The sequence below is a fragment of the Dysidea avara genome, chromosome 1 (genome assembly GCF_963678975.1).
Source record: "Dysidea avara chromosome 1, odDysAvar1.4, whole genome shotgun sequence".
Taxonomy (NCBI): domain Eukaryota; kingdom Metazoa; phylum Porifera; class Demospongiae; order Dictyoceratida; family Dysideidae; genus Dysidea; species Dysidea avara.
In genome coordinates this window covers 21,507,296-21,527,864 of record NC_089272.1, presented here as the reverse complement: position 1 = coordinate 21,527,864, position 20,569 = coordinate 21,507,296, and the positions used below count along the sequence as shown (strand labels likewise).

Here is a 20,569-nt window from a genome sequence, read left to right as displayed (position 1 = left end):
TCGATTTTAGCAAAGTATCCAAAAGAAACATTGTATAATCCAACTGTATATTGCATGATGACCTTTATCAGGCATTATCTATGGGTTATTCTCGTTCCCACTTTTCCATTCTCGTCCTGTTCCCATTTTCCTCAAATTCTACTTACTTGCACAGCACAGATGGTAGGCTTCCACTTACACTTTGAAAGGACACAATGTCCTGCCAAATCAAAATATGGTTGGAAATAGGCAATTTGTCAGAAATTTGTTCATTGTCTGACAGTCATCATAAACCCTGTGTGACTAACTATATAGAAGTTATCCCTCTTTGCTAAGTTCTATTCACAAGGCCATTTGTAGAAAAGAATTGCATGGTTTTCATAAAGTTGTGGCAGTTATGCTACTTATAAATTTGAGTAACAAAATTACAGCATGCCAGCACATAAATAGCTCTTGACAATCAATTCTTATTCTTATTGTATATTGTACATTGTATTTTTAGTGGGTTGGTAGGAATTCCCCCAGCTGCTCATAAAATTAATGAGGACACATGTTCAAAATTATTGCTCTAGTATCTTATAAGCCCTGTACATATGAAGAAAGGCATGAGCAGACTTTATATAATTATGACATGATATGCATAATAGCTGTAATTCATAGCGAACATGTACTTGTCTGATAGGTATTATTTGATGGTGAATATACGCTAGTGCTATTAAATGTAATTGACTTGATCTCATATTTGTTTAAAACTTTGATATGCTTTTTTAAAAATTTATAGGCACCAACACTTAGCTGATGACTACAAAGATGGAGCTGCAGCTGGGTCACAAAAAGGCCAAGAATTGAAGTCTTATCAAGATGAATTGGAGCAGGAACATAATAGGTTTGATCAATATTGAAAGAATCAAATTTTTGGCAATGTAGTGTTACATGTAACTATGGGTGTATATAATGGATCTACAGATTTTTTAAAGTTCCAATAATATCTGTTAGACTCTATTTAGGTTGTTTTGGGTGGGTAATAAATCTCATATATATACTCCACCTTGTTTTCTAATATACTCCATGCCTTCAGGTACAATATAACACATGCTCAAAATCTAGGTTTATCCAATCGCTATGCATTGTTCACGTTCAATGATTTAACGAGCGCTATTATTTTGTCATGTGAGGACGCATAGTTGCCATAGTGCTAGTATTATCACAAGAAAACCAGCCACTTTTGCCAAGCCTACAGCAGAAACAGCTGTGGATGACTTGTGGATCAACCTTCCCACATTTGTGGTAATATACTTGATTTAGTTTTTACCAATTGTGAAAGTGACATTAGTAACCTTTTTGTTCATAATACTAATTCATTTGACATTCCATCTGATCATTATCCAATCACCTTCTCATTTTCTTTCAGTTCCCCTTATATTACCCATATGTCAGCAAGATATGTGTTTGACTATTCTAAAGGGGACTACATTGGATTAAATCAGTACATATACGCTTGTGACTTAACAACTTATTACTATACCACTGATGTTAACAAAGCCTGGGCTATATTAAAGCAGTTACTACTTTGTGGCATGGATCTGTTTATTCCCAAGATTAAACTTAAATCTATACAGTATCCTAAGTGGTACTCTCCAACAATTAGACACCATCTTAAATGTCTCTGTAGTCTTCGTAAAAGATTACGTCGTCATTTTACTCTTACCACTCTACGACATTTGAGTCAATTAGAAGACCTCACACAACAAGAGTTAAAAAACATAAAGGAAAGTTATGAAAGAGAACTGATTAACATTTACGCACAATCTAAGAACCCTAAACTCTTTCATTATATTAAAACTATCGCTAAGTTTAGATCCCTTCCATCAATCTTAGTCAACGATTCTGTAAAAGCTGTGTCAGATGAAGATAAGGCTGAACTGTTTAACCAATACTTTTACTCTGTTTTTACTGATACTACCACCTCCTTACCAAACTTAGAAGAGGCGTCCATTCCATCTACTACTACTTCTGAAATTATTCTCAGTTTTGAAGACATATTTGAAGAGTTAAGATCTTTACAGATTTATAAAGCCATTGGTGCAGATAACATTGGACCTAAAGTCCTAAATAGTTGTGCTGACCCATTGACTGCACCTCTACATTATCTTTTTCTTTGTCTTTGATAAAAGGTGTGGTCCCTAGTGACTGGAAATGCCACAACATAATTCCAATCTTTAAGTCTGGCCATAAATCTACTGTCAAATCTATTACCGTATCTCTTTACTATGCAATGTATCCAAAATCTTAGAACGATTGGTGTATAACAAAATCCTTGATTTCTATCCAGACTCCATATCAAGCCATCAATTCAAATTCTGTAAAAAATCTTCGTTGCAAAAGTTGTTACTATATTTTGATGATCTCTGTTCAAGTAGAAATCAAACTGACAGTATATACCTTGATTTCAACAAAGCTTTTGATAGTGTTTCACATTCTAACCTGCTGTTGAAGTTATGGTCTGCTGGAATCACAGGTGGAGTATGGTCTTGGCTACGGTCCCATCTGTCTGATCGTAGTCAATGTTTTCTGGTTAATAACAGTATATCTCGCTCTTTACCTGTCAAATCTAGTGTACTCCAGGGTAACATCCTGGGTCCACTACTGTTTATAATCTATGTTAATGACCTATCTAATAGAGTTGAAAATGCAACAATTTTCAAGTTTGCAGATGACCTCAAGTGCTTTAAAGCAATTCATTCTATCACAGACTCCAACCTACTTCAAAGCGACTTGAATTCACTATATGAATGGAGTCTTGATAACCATCTTTCATTCAGCATTAAGAAATGTGTCATCTTACATTTTAAAACCACTTCACATGTTACCAATTACTTCATCAATGGCATTGAGTTATATAATGCCACAGAACATCGTGACCCTGGAATAGTTTTCTCTGATAATTTGACATGGTCTAGTCATATTGATTCTACAGTAGCCAAGGCATACAAGACCTTTGGTTTACTTTGCAGTACTTTAAAAAATACCACTTCCATTCAAGCTAATAAAAAGTTTAACATTATATCTAACATTAATGAGGTCCAAACTTCTATATTGTTCTGCTTTATGGTGACCTTGTCTCATGAAGGACATTTTGTTGCTTGAGAGAGTCCAGCGTCGTGCAACCAAATTCATTTTGATCTATTATACTATGGATTATAAAACAGGATCGACCCATCTTAAACTGTTACCTTTAATGTATGTTCTTGAGCTACAAGATGTTATTTTTCTAATAAAATCCCTGAATAACCCACAAACAGTTTCAATATATCTACCCATGTTTGTTTTAATAATGGCCATACCAGATCTTCCACCAGCAAGTTATGCCACAGAAATTCTGACAATGTTACTGTAGCTAATTCGTATCACTGCCTATCATTGACTTATCCCTCTCCCTTCCTACCATCAAGCAAAAGTTAATCAATTATCTATGGAAACATTTTATAAATACTTTTGACACTAACAATAATTGTACTTTGCATTTTTTATGTCCTTGTAGAAATTGTAGTAAGCTTCCCCCACTCATGTAACTTTAACACTTTGTAATGTAGTTAATTTTAATTATAGCTGTAAGTAAGCAAGTAAGTAAGTATACTATTAGTAAGTTATTATGGCAGCTGGCACTAGTTTCCAGCTGACCCTCAGATCTTGTAATTTTTTTCACCCTTGATTTCTCCAATATCCTGTACATGTGTTAATTTTATCTGTACAGTACTAAAATAAATAAATAAATAAAAAGGACAAAGTAAATCTCCAATGTTTGTAGAAAATTACAAAAAGAAAAAATGGGAGAAAAGTGCAATTTTAAGTATGTATATACTTGACGAATGAGCATCAGCTGGGACATTTTCACTCAAATTTGGTATTGCTACAGCCTGTGCTACTTGACAGACTACTCTATGACAAAGATAGTAAAGTTACCATGTAAGCTACATACGCTTAAAATTACATTTTCTTTATAATGTACTGGTGTGAGCTGAATGTTGTCACGATATTGTTAGCCTATCATAAAACATTGTTTAAGAATTATTACACAATTTGGTGCCAAACCACTCAAGATTACTCACAAATGCAGAAAATGTAAGCAAAATGAAGACATAATATAGTTTGCTATGTTGTTTGAGTGTTTAAGTGTGCATATTTGATGAGGGAAAACTGTATGTACTGTACTTTCACATAATGTACTTATCTATAAAAGTTATTCTTTTTGCAGAGCCAACAACTTTCGAAGGCAGCTTGAAGCCATGACAAATGAAAAGGAATTACTCTCTGCCAAACTTGTTCAGCTACAAAGAGACAATGATGCTGCACAATTAACTATAACACAGAAGGGAGAAGAAGTAAACTGTTATCAAAAGAAGTATGGAGTTAATGCATACAACATACTTGTATATATGTATTAAAATCAAATGAAATGTATGTATGAAGTTTGACCATATGGGAAGTCAATTCTTGTATGTACCAAAATGCTAATAATGATAATTTTTAAAATTATATTCACCTATATAGCAAAGTACTGGACAAACAAATGAAGATAATTCTAATCCCCCTAACAAAAGTAATATCTGTTGCTAGGATGCAAGAAGGTTTGCTTCTTGGGCATAAAGTTTTGTCATACACATGCACAATGCCAATAGTATAATACAACGTATCATTTGCCATATACTCAACTTTATCATACAGTACAGTAGTACTATACATTGTTAAGAGTTTTGGGCTTTCTAACAGCCTAAAGTTTCTTTCAAAACAACTCGGCGTATCATAACCAAGCCTCAAAATACTTTCAGAGCAACCCTAAACCCTTCCAACAAATTTCTATGGAATTTTGAAAAGTTTATATTTTCTGCTGACGGACTAATTGACTAACTGATCATGATGCCTTCAGCCAAACATAACTCAACAATGCATATAAGGCTTATGGCCTTGATTTTTCACTCATAGTAGGACCCGCCTACTATGCCCAAAATTTTTCCTATTATGCTATGATGCACTGCTCAAAATTTTTATCTATTCTCAAATTATGCTCAAGCTTTATGCCTCATTTCTCATGTTTTCCTAATAAATTTGCAGTTATAGGCACATAATAAGTGGCTGAAGCACATCTTTGCTCTTCAAAATTCATGTGACAGAAAAGATCGATATACTCTAATAGAACAGTCAGCTGCCTGATTGTTCTATTACTGTTCTATTAGAGTATATCAATCTTTTTCTGTGATATGTATTTTTACCATTAAGGATTTGTAGTATGACTCAAATATTCTTCCTATTATGCTAACATTATGCTCAATGCTTTCAGGCACCTATTATGCTCATAATTATGCCAGCATAATTGGTGGGTCCCTACTTAAGTATAGGGATTAAATGTCCATTATTATATCTGCTAATCTATCTTGTTTCGCTACTTTTTGCTGTTCTCTTTTTTAATTTTTTATCTCTAATCAAACTTACTTCTACTTGTATACAATTATTACATGGATAATTTATTGATACATTTATGTTATATATTTTTAGTCAAGAAAAGCTACAAGCTCAATTGATACAGCTTACTGAATGGCAAAGTAAGCATGAAACAGTACTTATGGATTTATCACAGAAAGAAGAGAAATTGAAGTCATGTCAAGAAGAATTGAAGCAACGCCATAAATCGTATGTTATTAATAACCATACTAATAGTAATAATGCTATGCATGTCACAAGGGTAATTTCCTGCAAAAGTATGTCCTGAGTCTGAAGTAGAGTAATCACCTAAGCATTGGGTGAAGTAAAAAACGAAGGTAATAATGAAGATAATGCCTAGGATATATTCTGTTAACAGCCTTCAAAGAGTAACTGGTGTGAAGAGATGTGATATCAAATGTGGGCCTCCTGAAGAACAAATAAGCAAGCCTTGCGTGCAAGGGTTTACTTCTCTCACATTAATATCATTCCAGCCATTTCTTGGCTGCTACCTTTGATCTCACAACTAAATTCCAGGGCTGGAGTCCACGGTCCGGCCAGTCCAGCACCAGTTTTCAGCTACTTGTATTTGTAAAAAAGATTGAGATACTCTAATGGAGCAGTCATTGTAATGTACTCTAATAAAACAGTCATTGTGATACTCTTACAGGATACTACTACTAGCTGTTCTAAGCCATTATGCATGCATCAATGTTAGTTGTCTTCAAAGTACTTTTCAAAAGTTCCAGTGAGACATCTGCGTGGCATTGCATTGCCTTTGGGCTAATTGATCATGCATGTCAATTACAATCTAAATAGCTTCCGTATCTCAAACTTCTACTTTTATAATTAAAGTTAAAAACTATACTTGCTACAATGTATTTCGCAGACATCTCCATGGCAAAGATGAAAAAGTTACCATGGAGCTATGTATGTGCGCTTAAAATTGGCTGAATGGTCTGTTTATGTTTATTTGTTTGTAATTGCTCCAGCATGTTTGATGATTCTGCAATATCTAGTTAATGCTACAGAGTGTGTGTGAATGAACGTGTTGAGTTTCTATACCATCAGTAGTTGAAACCATGTGCTGTAGGTTGAGAGATATATTGATTTCCGAGAACACTCTAAGATACTATCTTATTTTTCTTGATCTTGTGAATAAACAAGAAAATTAAGAAGTTTAAGTTCGATTAGGATCATTGAAAAAAAATGCAGGCAAACAAGGGAGGTTGCCTTCACCTATAGATATACTAGTGGACATTTAATACCTGATTCAGTATATTCCCATAATTGATTATGGAATAAATGTCCACCAGCATATCTACAGGTATAGGCCTCCCTGCTATGATCCCTAATTGAGTTAAAAATCCCTTATGCTTGTTTGTTCAAGATGCCAGCATGGTATTAGTTGTTGAGTGATATTTTTTGCCAAAAACCCAAACCTCCATGATCCCTAATATACAGTACTACCATACTACTGTATTGTATGATAAAAAATAAATTGATAAAAAATGAGTGTGTGTTTGATAAAGGAAAAACTGTTTGTACTTTCACATAAATTTTAGGATTGTTGTTCTCTCTGTAGAGCTGACAACTTTCAAAGTCAGCTTAAAGCCATGACAAACAAAAAGGAATCACTATCTGTTCAACTTGAACAGCTCCAAACAGACAATGATGCTGCACAAGTAACTATAGCACAGAAAGATGAAGAAGTAAACAAAAGGTATGGGTATTCATATGCACTAGAGTAGTCATAGTTAATGCACTAATATTATTAATTTAGGGTTCCAGCAATAGAAAATAGTCAAGCAAGAGATATGAATGATGCTAGCTATTCCCTACTGTATTTTTAAATATATAATAGTTATGTTATGCACATTTGACTTTGACTGCTTTATTAGAGTATATTGATCTCCCTTCTTGTCTCAAATGAGCTGTGTATAACAGAGGGTATGATTTATTATGTCAGCAAAACCATAACTGATTGCAGCTGGATCATTAAGTGGCATGGTCATAGAGTGTGCCAATTGTTAAATGTGAGGTATGTGCTCTGATTAGTTAAGGACGCGGTTGGATAAATGATTGTTATAGACAAGCGTATGTAGATGCCACAAAGCTATTTGAAGTGCTTAGCCACTCTAGGTGGAGTAGATACTTGTAGCTGCACTTATAAAACTGAGTAAAGTGTCGATGTGGAAAATTAGTACCTTGTTATGGTTTCCTTGCATGAAAAAGATGACAATAAAATGGAAAAGCAAAATACAGAAGGCAGATATCCATTAGAACCAGAAAAGGAACATGCCACCAGTGACCTTGTTACTGTGGTTTGAAATGGTGGCTGTATGCTGCTTTCAACCTCTAGCCTTACAACTGTGGTCTGCCAGCCTGTAAGGCAGCAAGGCAGGCAGACGAAAATGGGTTTTAACACATTAAATAAAATAAAAAAATCATTATCCAGTTGTCTGTGAGCATTTTCTCCTGAATTTGAAATTAGGTACACTAAGGCTATTCTGTAAAAGTGATTTTCGTAGCATATCACATTTCTATAATGTTTTTTTTTTCAATTTGGGCAGCACACATCACTTTAGGGAGAAAAGGATATAATTAAGTTAGATTGTGAGAGAAATCAATTCTTTTGAGTACATGCACCTTCCCTTCCATTGATCAGGTCAATATTTTTATCATTTTATCTTAAAACAATACTGGACAAACAAACCAACATAATGACTGGAAGACATTCCCGTAATACTTTTATTTCCTTCTTTAATTATCACAATCCCCTCACCATCAAATTTATAGAGGCTCCAATCTACTGCTTTTAAACCGCTATAACTTATAAACCATACAATAAAACTATATCAAATGCCTTGTTGTTACCTTTAAAGCAAAGTACTGGACAAACGAGTGAAAATAGTTACTGGGTGACATTTCCATAATACTGTACTCTACATATAATTACACAGCTCCACACTTGTGTTCCTAATGAAAGTAATATCTGTTGCTAGTATGCAAGAGGGTTTGCTTATTGCATCTAAACATTTCACACACAATGCCAACTGTAAAATTACAATGTACATATTCTATCAGTGACCAAATACTTGTTTAGTATGTAAATACACTGAATATGCATACAGTTAATATGTTTGTGTTATATATCATTAGTCAAGAGAAGCTACAATCTCAGTTGAAACAGCTCACTGAAGAACAAAATAAGCATGAAGCAGTACTTAAGGATTTATCACAAAAGGAACAGGAATTGAAATCATGTCAGGAAGAATTGAAGCAATGCCATAAATCGTATGTCATTAATAACTATACTATTAATAGCGGCATGTCACAAGGGTAATTTTCTACAATATACTGTCCTGAGTCTGAGGTAGAGTAATCACCTGAGCCTTATAGATGAAGGCAAAGCAAGGGTAATTAATAATTAAGATATTGTCTGAGGTATTAGGGTATATTCAGTTAAGAGTAACTGGTGTGAAGAGATGTGATATATTGTCACTAAATTTTAAATTTGCAATCTATTCACAGTGCAGTTACCTTGTGTACTTGTAGTGGAAAGTCAAACTATTGCTGGTTTAGACCTTGCTATGATTATTGTACTTAAACAAGTACACAGAAAAATTTGGAATTTTCAACTAGAGTAGGGACCATAGCACATCGATAATAAGTACTGAAACAAGTTGGAATAGTCCATGATATTAAATCACAGTGAAACAATAAGAAGTGTTATATCCCTACTGTACTCAAGATACCATAATGGAAATGCACAGTAGGGATATAACACTTCTTATTGTTTTACTGTGATTTAATGTCGTGCACTACTCCAACTTGTTTCAGTACTTTTATCGATGTGCTATGGTCCCTACTCTAGTTAAAAATTCCAAATTTTTCTGTGTACTTGTTTGCTAACTTTTTTTTGTAAATAATTATTATGACTAGTGAACCCACGCATTCTGCATCTGAAATGGCAATGCGCGCACTAATTATCGTGTAAAAAGTGAAGTATCTATTACGCTTCGTTGTCAGCTTTGTTCAACCCGTTACGCAGCATTTCAAATCAAGAATTGTTAGAAACGCACCTCTGCAATCCACTCATACCAAAAGAAATGGTGTCATGCGCACCCCGGTTATATCAGTATCAATTATCGTCTGAAAAGTGAAGTATCCATTACGCTTCGTTGTCGGCTATGTTCAGCCCGTTACACAGCAGTACAAATCAAAAACTGTTTGAAACGCACCTCTGCTATCAAAATAGCCACTATGACAAATACGGACGATTTTCGTTCTTGTTTCCGTTACGAAGGGAAGCCATCACATGCTAACGTCAAATCAACACTTTTTTTGCTGTCAGCAAGGATGAATGGGACACAAAGGAGGACACTGGTAAGTCCATGAAGAATGCATTGTACGTACTGCAGTATGCCAAAAGGCATCTGTCAGGTTGAAGTGATGTCAAACAGTGAAAAAATCAAGCCCGTAGCATTAGCCGTTATCGAGTTATGCTTGTCTGAAGGAATCAGTCAGTTAGTTACTCAGTCAGTCAGTAGAAAATTCCGTTAAACAAATATTTTTTTAAAATTCCGTAGCAACTTTGTTGAAAGCATTTCGGGTCGATCTGAAAACTTGTTTGGGCTTAGTTTTTCCTAACCAATACTGCCTCATCATCGTCTGGGAAAATTGAGGCTGGTTTTTGGGTGATCATATCCCATGGGCCACGCGTACTCCTTTGTGGTCCCTACTATACACTACTATCGTAGTGTATGATACACAATTACTCTATTACAGTTGTTATATTTGCACTCTGATATAATCTTTTCCAGGATTTCAATTTTGGAAAGTACAAAATTAGTATGCACTACACATTTTACTAACACAGAAACTAGCTTAACAAAGTATCTCATGTGTGACTTGTCATTATGTAGTTTGCCTTTGGCTGGCTTTGGAGACATATAGAGTACAAAAAGAAATAAAATCCACACAAAAATAACCAAGCTATAAAAGGGTACTGCCTTCAATGGCCTGAGTGTAAAAATGTTGTGAATCAGATGGCGGCTTAATGCTTACTAATGGCTCTGCGTATTAATGTGCATATTAATAACGTCTAGCCATTTCTTGGCCGCCACCTGATTTCACAAAATTTTCACCCAGGCTGTTGAGAGCTGCACCATTTTTACAGCTTGGCTGTTTTGTGTGGATCTTTTAGTGAAAAGATCTAAACGAAGCATTGTGCTGTGAAATCAAACCTGTATATTGATATGATGACCTTTATCAAGCATTTTCCATCCATTCACAATCTCTGTTCTCATTGCTGTTTCCTAGAATTCTACTTACCCATGCTTGTCAACTATGAAAGTGAAAAATGTATTTAAAACCTGTTTTTCAGAGTTCCCTTTGACTTGTGAGATGCATGAAACTTCATTTTAATAGCTTGAAGCACCTGTTTTCCTGCTGTACTTTACTAGAGACAATGCGTATATGATGTTGTTACACTACTTTTGACACTTACTCCATGCATTACCTTGGCACATGGGCTACACAATATTCACACTGTATTTTGTATATATTCACATGTTTCACCTCAATTAGCTATTACAATTATACTTTGCCTGATCACAGCCTTTTCTAGCTTGACATTGTTTTGCATTGCATGCAATAATTAAGATGTGTTTTGCAATATTGACGTGCAGATAGATATGGCAGACATTACAGAATGGGTCTTGGAATGGATGCTCCAATTGTCACTGGGTTTAGGAAAACCAGTCTTATTGCTGACGACAGTAGATTTGATTTTTCACCAAGAATACAATGCTACATGAATGAACTATCAAATTTCACAATCAAAATCAGAGTTGTCTGCTTTTGCTGACTGCTTTTCCCAAGCAGAGTGGGGATCCATACAAGCTGTGTGGGGCCCTAATAGAGTTCTGGCCATGGCTGTATGTGGCTGTACAGCTCCGTGATGTTGGATAAAGACCTGTGCTGTAAACGTCCTTTCATTTTAGCCAGTTTTTAGACCTCAGTGACCCATAATTGGCCTAATTCATCCCTACATGTCCATCTTTCATTTGTAAAAAATCTCTTACCCTCCCCTCCACCTCCCTCCCACCACTCCTTTTGAAGCTTGTCTGATATAGTCAACATCAAGTTAAATACTATCTAAGATGGTGGGAAACTTAGCTGTTGGCTACTTGTACAGTGGATGCTCTTAAGAATTTGTGTAAACATTTGAAAAATTGATATATGTAGTTTCAACTATTGACAAGCTACCAATGTAAAACCAGCACTTCTCGATAGGGGATTACACTGGTTTTTCCAGACTATGTCACATTCGTTGTTCCTAGTGCTGTTGTTTTGCTATCTAGAACTGATACTCTTGTGACCAATATTGTAGTGAGCTAGCCGGTGGCTTGTGAGTGTCACTAGCAACTTTCTTATGTTGTAACTCGGGTGCACGAGGTTTGCTTTTTGGCATTAATATCATTCCAGCTATTTCTTGGTTGGCTGCTAACTCTGATTTCACAACTAAATTCTGCATTTTTCCATACATGTAACTTGGTTATTTGATTTGTAGTTCGTTTCTAATAGTTCTACAAAGTTTAACTTTTAAGCTAGTGCATGACTTAATATTATATGTACACTTAATAATGTACTTCTCTATAAAAGTTATTCTTTTTGCAGAGCCAACAATGTTCAAAGTCAGCTTGAAGCCATGACAAATGAAAAGGAATTACTCTCTGTCCAACTTGCTCAGCTCCATAGAAACAATGATGCTGCACAATTAACTATAAGGAAGAAGGATGAAGAATTAAAGTGTTATCAAAACAAGTATGGGTACAATGTATACATATTTGCATATGTGTATTAAAATCAGGTGAAATGTATGTATGAAGTTTGACCATGTGAGAAGTCAGTTCTTGTAATTACCTTCCATGCCCACCAGTATATCTGCACCCTCCCTTGTTTTCATGCTATGATCTCCCTAATTGAACTAAAAATTCCTTATGCTTGTTTGTTCAAGACGTTGTGAAGCTGGTTTTTGGGTGATAATTTTGACCAAAAAAACCCAAACCTCCATGATCCCTAATATACAGTACTACCATACTACCGTATTGTATGATAAAATAATTTATTGATAAAAAATGAGTGTGTGTACATAGTATTTTAATAAAGAGAAAAAAACTGTTATGTCCTTTCATATAAAGTTTGTAAGCATTGTTCTGTCTGTAGAGCTGACAACTTTCAAAGCCAGCTTAAAGCCATGACAAATGAAAAGGAATCACTATCTGTTCAACTTGAACAGCTCCAAACAGACACACAAATAGCCATAGCACAGAAAGATGAAGAAGTAAACAAAAGGTATGGGTATACATACAAGCACTACAATAGTCATAGTTAATGCACTAATATTATTAATTTAGGGTTCCAGCAATAAAAAGTAGTGAAACAAGAGATATGAATGATGCTAGCTATCCCCTACTTCATTTTTAAATTAACTTTTTTTTGATTTTTTGTTATCATTTGGCTATGACTGCTTTATTAGAGTATATTGATCTCCCTTCTTGTCTCGAATGAGCTATATATATAATAGAGGGTATGTTTATTATGTCAACGAAATCACAGTTGATTGCAGTTAGATCATTAAGTGGCATGGTCATAGAGTGCACTGATTGTTTAATGTGAGATTTGTGTTCTGATTATCTAGGGATGCAGTTGGATAATTGATTACTTTAGATGAACATATTTAGATGCCACAAAGCTATTTGAAGTGCTTAGCCACTCTAGGTGGAGTAGATACTTGTAGCTGCACTTATAAAACTGAGCAAAGTGTCAATGTGGAAAATCAGTGCCCTGTTATGGTTTCCTTGCATGAAGAAGATGTCAATGTAATAATTATAAGATAATTGGAAAAGCAAAATACAGAAGGCAGATACCCGTTGAAACCAGAAAAGGCACATGACACCAATGAGTTTATTATTGTAGTGTGAAATAGTGGCCGTACACTGCTTTGTTTAGCCACTAGTCTTGTGACTGTGGTCAGCAGACAGCAAGGCAAGCAGGCAGACGAAAACAGGTTTTTACATTTTCAAAAATTAATATCCGGCCATCTGTGAGTGTTTTCTTGTTTTTAATCCTGGATTTGAAGTTAGGTAGTCCACTAAGGCTATTCTGCGAAAGTGATTTTCATCACATATATCATATCACATTTCTATGATGGTTTTTTTCATTTTGGGTGGCGCACATCACTTTGGGGGGAGCAGTAATGTATGTGCCTATGTGCTGTACATGTGACTAGATTTTACAAAACCGATCCAAATTGCACATCAGGCAAAATCAAACTAACACCACCAGTGAATAACTACACTATTGTACTACTAGTTCTGACCCTCAGTACTACTCAAACTACTTGAGGCTGGTTTTAACAGACGTCTTTTCTGGGCAGTGTGGGGTGCTCAAATGGTGGTTTCAGGCCTTGTGAAGGATATGGCTTGGCAAGAATCAGTGGTTTACTGGTGGACAGCCTTATAATGTTGGCCAGACGTTTTCTCTGTTGATTTTACGACATATCAGCCACCAGGGAGCCAGCACAGCCCTGTAATCTCGTGTCTGGACTCCAATTGTGGTCTGCCTCCATTTTGAGGTCTATCTCTTGCCCTCCCCGCCACCCCCCACCCTCCACCCCTTTGTGAGCACTTGTGATACTACTTCACTCATCCAACTGCTCAGATTTTCTATGTTATTTGGCGGGAAACTCTACAAGCAGCAACAAGTACTGGAAGATGTCTGATAGGTAATATATTGATGCATCTTTTGTGTGAATTTCATACGTGTGCTTGCTATCTTTGGCAAGTTATGCTGACTTGAATTCTTAAAACCGTTTATCTCGAAACTTCTAATGTGCAATATGGATCGTTTTTCCAAAATCCAGTCACATATATAGGTAAATTAGACTGTGAGCTAAATCAATTCTTTTGTGTACACCTTCCCTTCCACAGATCAGGTCAATTTTTATCATTTTATCTTAAAACAATACTGGACAAAAGAGCCGACTTAATGACTGGAAGACATTTCCATAGTACTTTTATTTCCTTCTTTAATTACCACCAAATTTATAGAGGCTCCAATCTACTGCTTCTAAACTGCTATAACTTATAAACCATGCAATAAAACTATATCAAATGCCTTGTTGTTACCTTTAAAGCAAAGTACTGGACAAATGAGTGAAAATAGTTATTGGGTGACATTTCCATAATACTGTACTCTACATATAATTACACAGCTCCATACCTGTGTCTCTAATGAAAATAATATCTGTTGCTAGTATGCAAGAGGGTTTGCTTATTGGGTCTAAAGATTTCATACACAATGCCAACTGTAAAAACACAATGTACATATTCTATCAGTAACCAAATACTTGTTTAGTATGTAAATACACTGAATATGCATACAGTTAATATGTTTGTGTTATATATCATTAGTCAAGAGAAGCTACAAGCTCAGTTGAAACAGCTCACTGAAGAACAAAATAAGTATGAAGCAGTACTTAAGGATTTATCACAAAAGGAACAGGAATTGAAATCATATCAGGAAGAATTGAAGCAATGCCATAAATCGTATGTCATTAGTAACCATACTGTTATTACAAATAGTAATAATACTATGTATGTCATAAGGGTAATTTCCTACAATATGCTGTCCTGAGTCTGAGGTAGAGTAATCAACTGATCCTTAGGTGAAGTCAAAACAAGGGTGATTAATAATTAAGATATTGCCTGAGGTACTAGGGTATGTTCTGTTAACAACCTTCAAAGAGTAACTGGTGTGAAGAGATGTGATATATTATCACAAAATTTTAAGTTTGCAATCTATTCACAGTGCAGTTACCTTGTGTACTTGTAGTGGAAAGTCAAACTATTGCTGGTTTAGACTTTGCTATGATTATTGTACCTAAATACACAATCACTCTGTTATATTTACACTCTGATATAACACTCTTTTCCAGGATCTCAATTTTGGAAAGTACAAAATTAGTACGCACTTCACATTTTACTAACACAGAAACTAGCTTAACAAAGTAACTCACGTGTAACTTGTCATTATGTAGTTTTCCTTTGGCTGGCTTTGGGGACGTATAGAGTACAAAAATAATAAAAATCACATGCACAAAAATAGCCAAGCTATAAAAAATGGTGTGGCCTTCAATGGCTTTGGTGAAAAAAAAGGTATGAAATTAAATGGCAGGCAAGAATGTTTACTAATGGCTGCGTGCATTAACAGCATTAATTAACATGTAGCTATTTCTTAGCCGTCACCTGATTTCACAACTTTTTTCACCCAGGCTGTTGAAGGCTGCACCATTTTTATAGCTATAGTTTAGAAAAAGAAGCATTGTGCTATAAAATCAAACCTGTATATTGATATGATGACCTCTATCAAACATTTTCCATCCATTCACAATTTCTGTTCTCATTGCTGTTTTCCTAGAATTCTACTTACCCATGCTTGTCAGCTATGAAAATGAAAAATGTATTTAAAATGATAAAAAAATTAATTAATAAAAAATGAGTGTGACATAGCATTTTGATAAAGGAAAAACTGTTTGTATTTTCACATAAAGTTTATGATCGTTGTTCTCTCTGTAGAGCTGACAACTTTCAAAGCCAGTTTAAAGCCATGACAAATGAAAAGGAATTACTATCTGTTCAACTTGAACAACTCCAAACAGACACACAAATAGCCATAGCACAGAAAGATGAAGAAGTAAACAAAAGGTATGGGTATACATACATGCACTACAATAGTCATAGTTAACGTACTAATATTATTAATTTAGGGTTCCAGCAATAAAAAGTAGTGAAACAAGATATATGAATAATGCTAGCTATTCCCTAATTTTAAATTAAAATTTTTTGATTTTTTGTTATAGCATAGCTATGTGGCTATGACTGCTTTATTAGAGCATATTGATCTCCCTTCTTGTCTCAAATGAGCTATATATAATAGAGGGTATGGTTTATTATGTCAGCAAAACCACAGCTGATTGTAGCTAGATCATTAAGTGGCATGGTCATGGAGTGCACTGATTGTTAAATGTGAGGTACATGTTCTGATTATTAAGAGATGCAGTTGGATAATTGATTATTTTAGATGAACATATTTAGATGCCACAAAGCTATTTGAAGTGCTTAGCCACTCTAGGTGGAGTAGATACTCGTAGCTGCACTTATAAAACTGAGTAAAGTGTCAATGTGGAAAATTAGTGCCTTGTTGTGGTTTCCTTGCATGAAGAAGATGTCAATGTAATATAAGATAAATGGAAAAGCAAAGTACAGAAGGAAGATACCCATTGAAACCAGAAAAGGAACATGCCACCAATGAATTTGTTATTGTGATGTGAAATAGTGGCCGTACACTGCTCTGTTTAGCCACTAGTCTTGTGACTGTGGTCAGCAGACAGCAAGGCAAGCAGGCAGAAGAAAACAGATTTTTACTTTTAAAAAATTAATATCCGGGCCGTCTGTGAGCATTTTCTTGTTTTTAATCCTGGATTTGAAGTTAGGTAGTCCACTAAGGCTATTCTGCAAAGTAATTTTCATCACATATATCATATCACATTTCTATGATGGTTTTTTAATTTTGGGTGGTGCACATCACTTTGGGGGGAACAGTAATGTATGTACATATGTGCTGTGTATATAGGTAAATTAGACTGTCAGCTGAATCAATTCTTTTGTGTACACCTTCCCTTCCATAGATCAGATCAATTTTTATCATTTTATCTTAAAACAATACTGGACAAAAAAAAGCCAACTTAATGACTGGAAGACATTTCCATAATACTTTTGTTTCCTTCTTTACTTATCCTCTCATCACCAAATTTATAGAGGCTCCGATGTACTGCTTCTAAACTGCTATAACTTATAAACCATGCAATAAAACTGTATCAAATACCTTGTTGTAACCTTTAAAGCAAAGTACTGGACAAACGAGTGAAGATAGTTACTGGGTGACATTTCCATAATACTTCACTTTACATGTAATTACACAGCTCCACACCTGTGTCTCTAATGAAAATAATATCTGTTGCTAGTATGCAAGAGGGTTTGCTTATTGGGTCTAAAGATTTCATACACAATGCCAGCTGTAAAATTACAATGTACATATTCTATCAGTAACCAAATACTTGTTTAGTATGTAAATACACTGAATATGCATACAGTTAATATGTTTGTGTTATGTATCATTAGTCAAGAGGACCTACAAGCTCAGTTGAAACAGCTCACTGAAGAACAAAATAAGTATGAAGCAGTACTTAAGGATTTATCACAAAAGGAACAGGAATTGAAATCATGTCAGGAAGAATTGAAGCAATGCCATAAATCGTATGTCATTAGTAACCATGCTATTATTACAAATAGTAATAATTCTATGCATGTCACAAGGGTAATTTCCCATAATATGCTGTCCTGAGTCTGAGGTAGAGTAATCAACTGAGCCTTAGGTGAAGTCAAAACAAGGGTGATTAATGATTAAGATATTGCCTGAGGTACTAGGGTATATTCTGTTAACAACCTTCAAAGAGTAACTGGTGTGAAGAGATATGATATGTTGTCACTACATTTTAAGTTTGCAACCTATTCACAGTGCAGTTACCTTGTGTACTTGTAGTGGAAAGTCAAACTATTGCTGGTTTATGATTATTGTACTTAGATACACAATCACTCTATTAGAGCTGTTATATTTGCACTCTGATGTAACACTCTTTTCCAGGATCCTAATTTTGGAAAGTACAAAATTAGTATGGACTACATATTTTACTAACACAGAAACTAACTTAATAAAGTTACCCACGTGTAACTTGTCATATGTAGTTTGCCTTTGGCTAGCTTTGGGGACATATGTGACTGGATTTGACAAAACCAGGCTTCCACACATCCCAATTTGATTTTGAAGGACCATAACTCTATGTAGGAACATGGCATCAGTTTGCAATTTCACCTGCTATTCTACAATGCTATGGAAGAATAATGTGAGAATTTTAGGCCAATAGCATACTGAATGGTCAAGTTACAGTTGTTTAAAGTCAAAGCATTGGATGTGTATGGAAGCTTGGTTTTGTCAAATCCAGTCACATGTAGAGTACAAAAAGAAATGAAATCCACACAAAAATAGTCAAGCTTTGAAAAATGGTACGGCCTTCAATGGCCTGGGTGAAAAAAAGCTGTGAAATCAGATTGGGGGCAAGAAATGGCTTAATGCTTACTAATGGCTGTGTGTATTAATGTGCATATTAATAACATGTAGCCATTTCTTGGCCGCCACCTGATTTCACAACTGTTTTTCACCCAGGCTGTTGAAGGCTGCACCATTTTTACAGCTTGGCTGTTTTGTGTGGATCTTTTAGTGAAAAGATCCAAAAGAAGCATTGTGCTGTGAAATCAAACCTGTATATTGATATGATGACCTTTATCAAGCATTTTCCATCCATTCACACTCTCTGTTCTCATTGCTGTTTTCCTAGAATTCTACTTACCAACAGCTATGAAGGCGAAAAATGTGTGTAAAATTTGTTTTTCAGAGTTTCTGTGAGATGCATGAAACTTCATTTTAATAACTTGAAGCACCTGTTTTCCTGCTGTACTTGACTAGAGACAATGTGTATAATAGTATGTATATTATGATGCTGTTACACTGCTTTTGACACTTGCTCCATGCATTACTTTGGCACATGGGCTACACAATATTCACACTGTATTGTGTACTCCCATGTTTCACTACAGTTAACTATTACAATACTTTGCCTGATCACAATGTTTTCAGCTTAACATTGTTTTAAATTGCATGCAATAGCTAAGATGTGTTTTGTAGTATTGACATGCAGATAGATATAGCAGACATGATAGAATGGATCTTGGAATGGATGCTCCATGTGTCTGAAAAAACCAGCCTTAATGCTGATGACAGCAGATTCAATTTTTCACCAAGAACACGATGCTACATGAATGAACCATCAAATTTCACAATCAAGTGGTCTGCTTTTGCTGACTGCTTTTTCCAAGCACAGTGAGGATCCATACAAGCTGTCTGGGGCCCTAAAGGAGTTCTGGCCAGCCTGGGGATGGCTGTATGTGGTTTTACAGCACCATGATGTTGGGTAAAGACCTGTGCTGTAAACTTCCTTTCATTTTAGATCTGAATCACCCATAATTTGGCCTAATTCATCCCTACATGTTTGTCTTTCATTTGCAAAAACTCCCTTGTCATCCCCTCCATCTCCTTCCTACCACTCCTTTTGGAGCTTGTCTGATACAGTCAACATCAAGCTAAATACTATCTAAGATGGTGGGAAACTTAGCTGTTGGCTACTTGTACAGTGATTGCTCTTGGGGATTGGTGTAAAACATTTGAAAATTGATATACGTAGCTTCAACCATTGGCAAGCTACCAATGTAAAACCACCACTTCTCGATAGGCGATTACACCGGTTTCCAGACTATGTCACATTTATTGTTCCTGGTGCTGTTATTTTGCTATCCAGAACTGATACTCTTGCAACCAATATTGTAGTGAGCTAGCTGGTGGCTTCTGGGTGCCACTAGCAACTTTCTTGTGTTGTAACTTGGGTGCAAGAGGTTTGCTTTTTGACATTAATATCATTCCAGCCATTTCTTGGTTGGGTGCTAACTTTGATTTCACAACTAAATTTTGCATTTTTTCATAGCTTGGCTATTTGATTTGTAGTTCATTTCTAATAGTTCTACAGAGTTTAAATTTTAAGCTAGTGCATGACTTAATAATGTACTTCTCTATAAAAGTTATTCTTTTTGCAGAGCCAACAACTTTCAAAGTCAGCTTGAAGCCATGACAAATGAAAAGGAATTACTCTCTGTCCAACTTGCTCAGCTCCATAGAAACAATGATGCTGCACAATTAACTATAAGGAAGAAGGATGAAGAATTAAAGTGTTATCAAAACAAGTATGGGTACAATGTATACATATTTGCATATGTGTAGCATAGTGTATTAAAATCAGGTGAAATGTATGTATGAAGTTTGACCATGTGGGAAGTCAATTCTTGTATGTACCTTCCATAGAAGATAACTAATC

At 35.3% G+C, this 20,569-nt stretch overlaps 1 protein-coding gene across 4 annotated transcripts in view; it reads left to right on the top strand.

The window, feature by feature from the left end:
- LOC136258947 (interaptin-like) overlaps window positions 1-20,569 on the top strand; it is a 43,484-nt gene that overhangs the window by 10,280 nt on the left and 12,635 nt on the right. For 2 of the 4 annotated variants that reach the window (XM_066052350.1, XM_066052342.1), the window contains exons 5-15: window positions 761-865; window positions 4,235-4,381; window positions 5,533-5,667; window positions 7,043-7,180; window positions 8,620-8,754; window positions 12,142-12,288; window positions 12,691-12,819; window positions 14,940-15,074; window positions 16,104-16,232; window positions 17,709-17,843; window positions 20,292-20,438. In XM_066052350.1, the coding sequence (XP_065908422.1) occupies window positions 761-865; window positions 4,235-4,381; window positions 5,533-5,667; window positions 7,043-7,180; window positions 8,620-8,754; window positions 12,142-12,288; window positions 12,691-12,819; window positions 14,940-15,074; window positions 16,104-16,232; window positions 17,709-17,843; window positions 20,292-20,438 (1,482 nt within the window). The remainder of the gene's footprint in view (window positions 1-760; window positions 866-4,234; window positions 4,382-5,532; window positions 5,668-7,042; window positions 7,181-8,619; window positions 8,755-12,141; window positions 12,289-12,690; window positions 12,820-14,939; window positions 15,075-16,103; window positions 16,233-17,708; window positions 17,844-20,291; window positions 20,439-20,569) is intronic. The other 2 variants (XM_066052357.1, XM_066052365.1) reach the window with 2 other exon arrangements.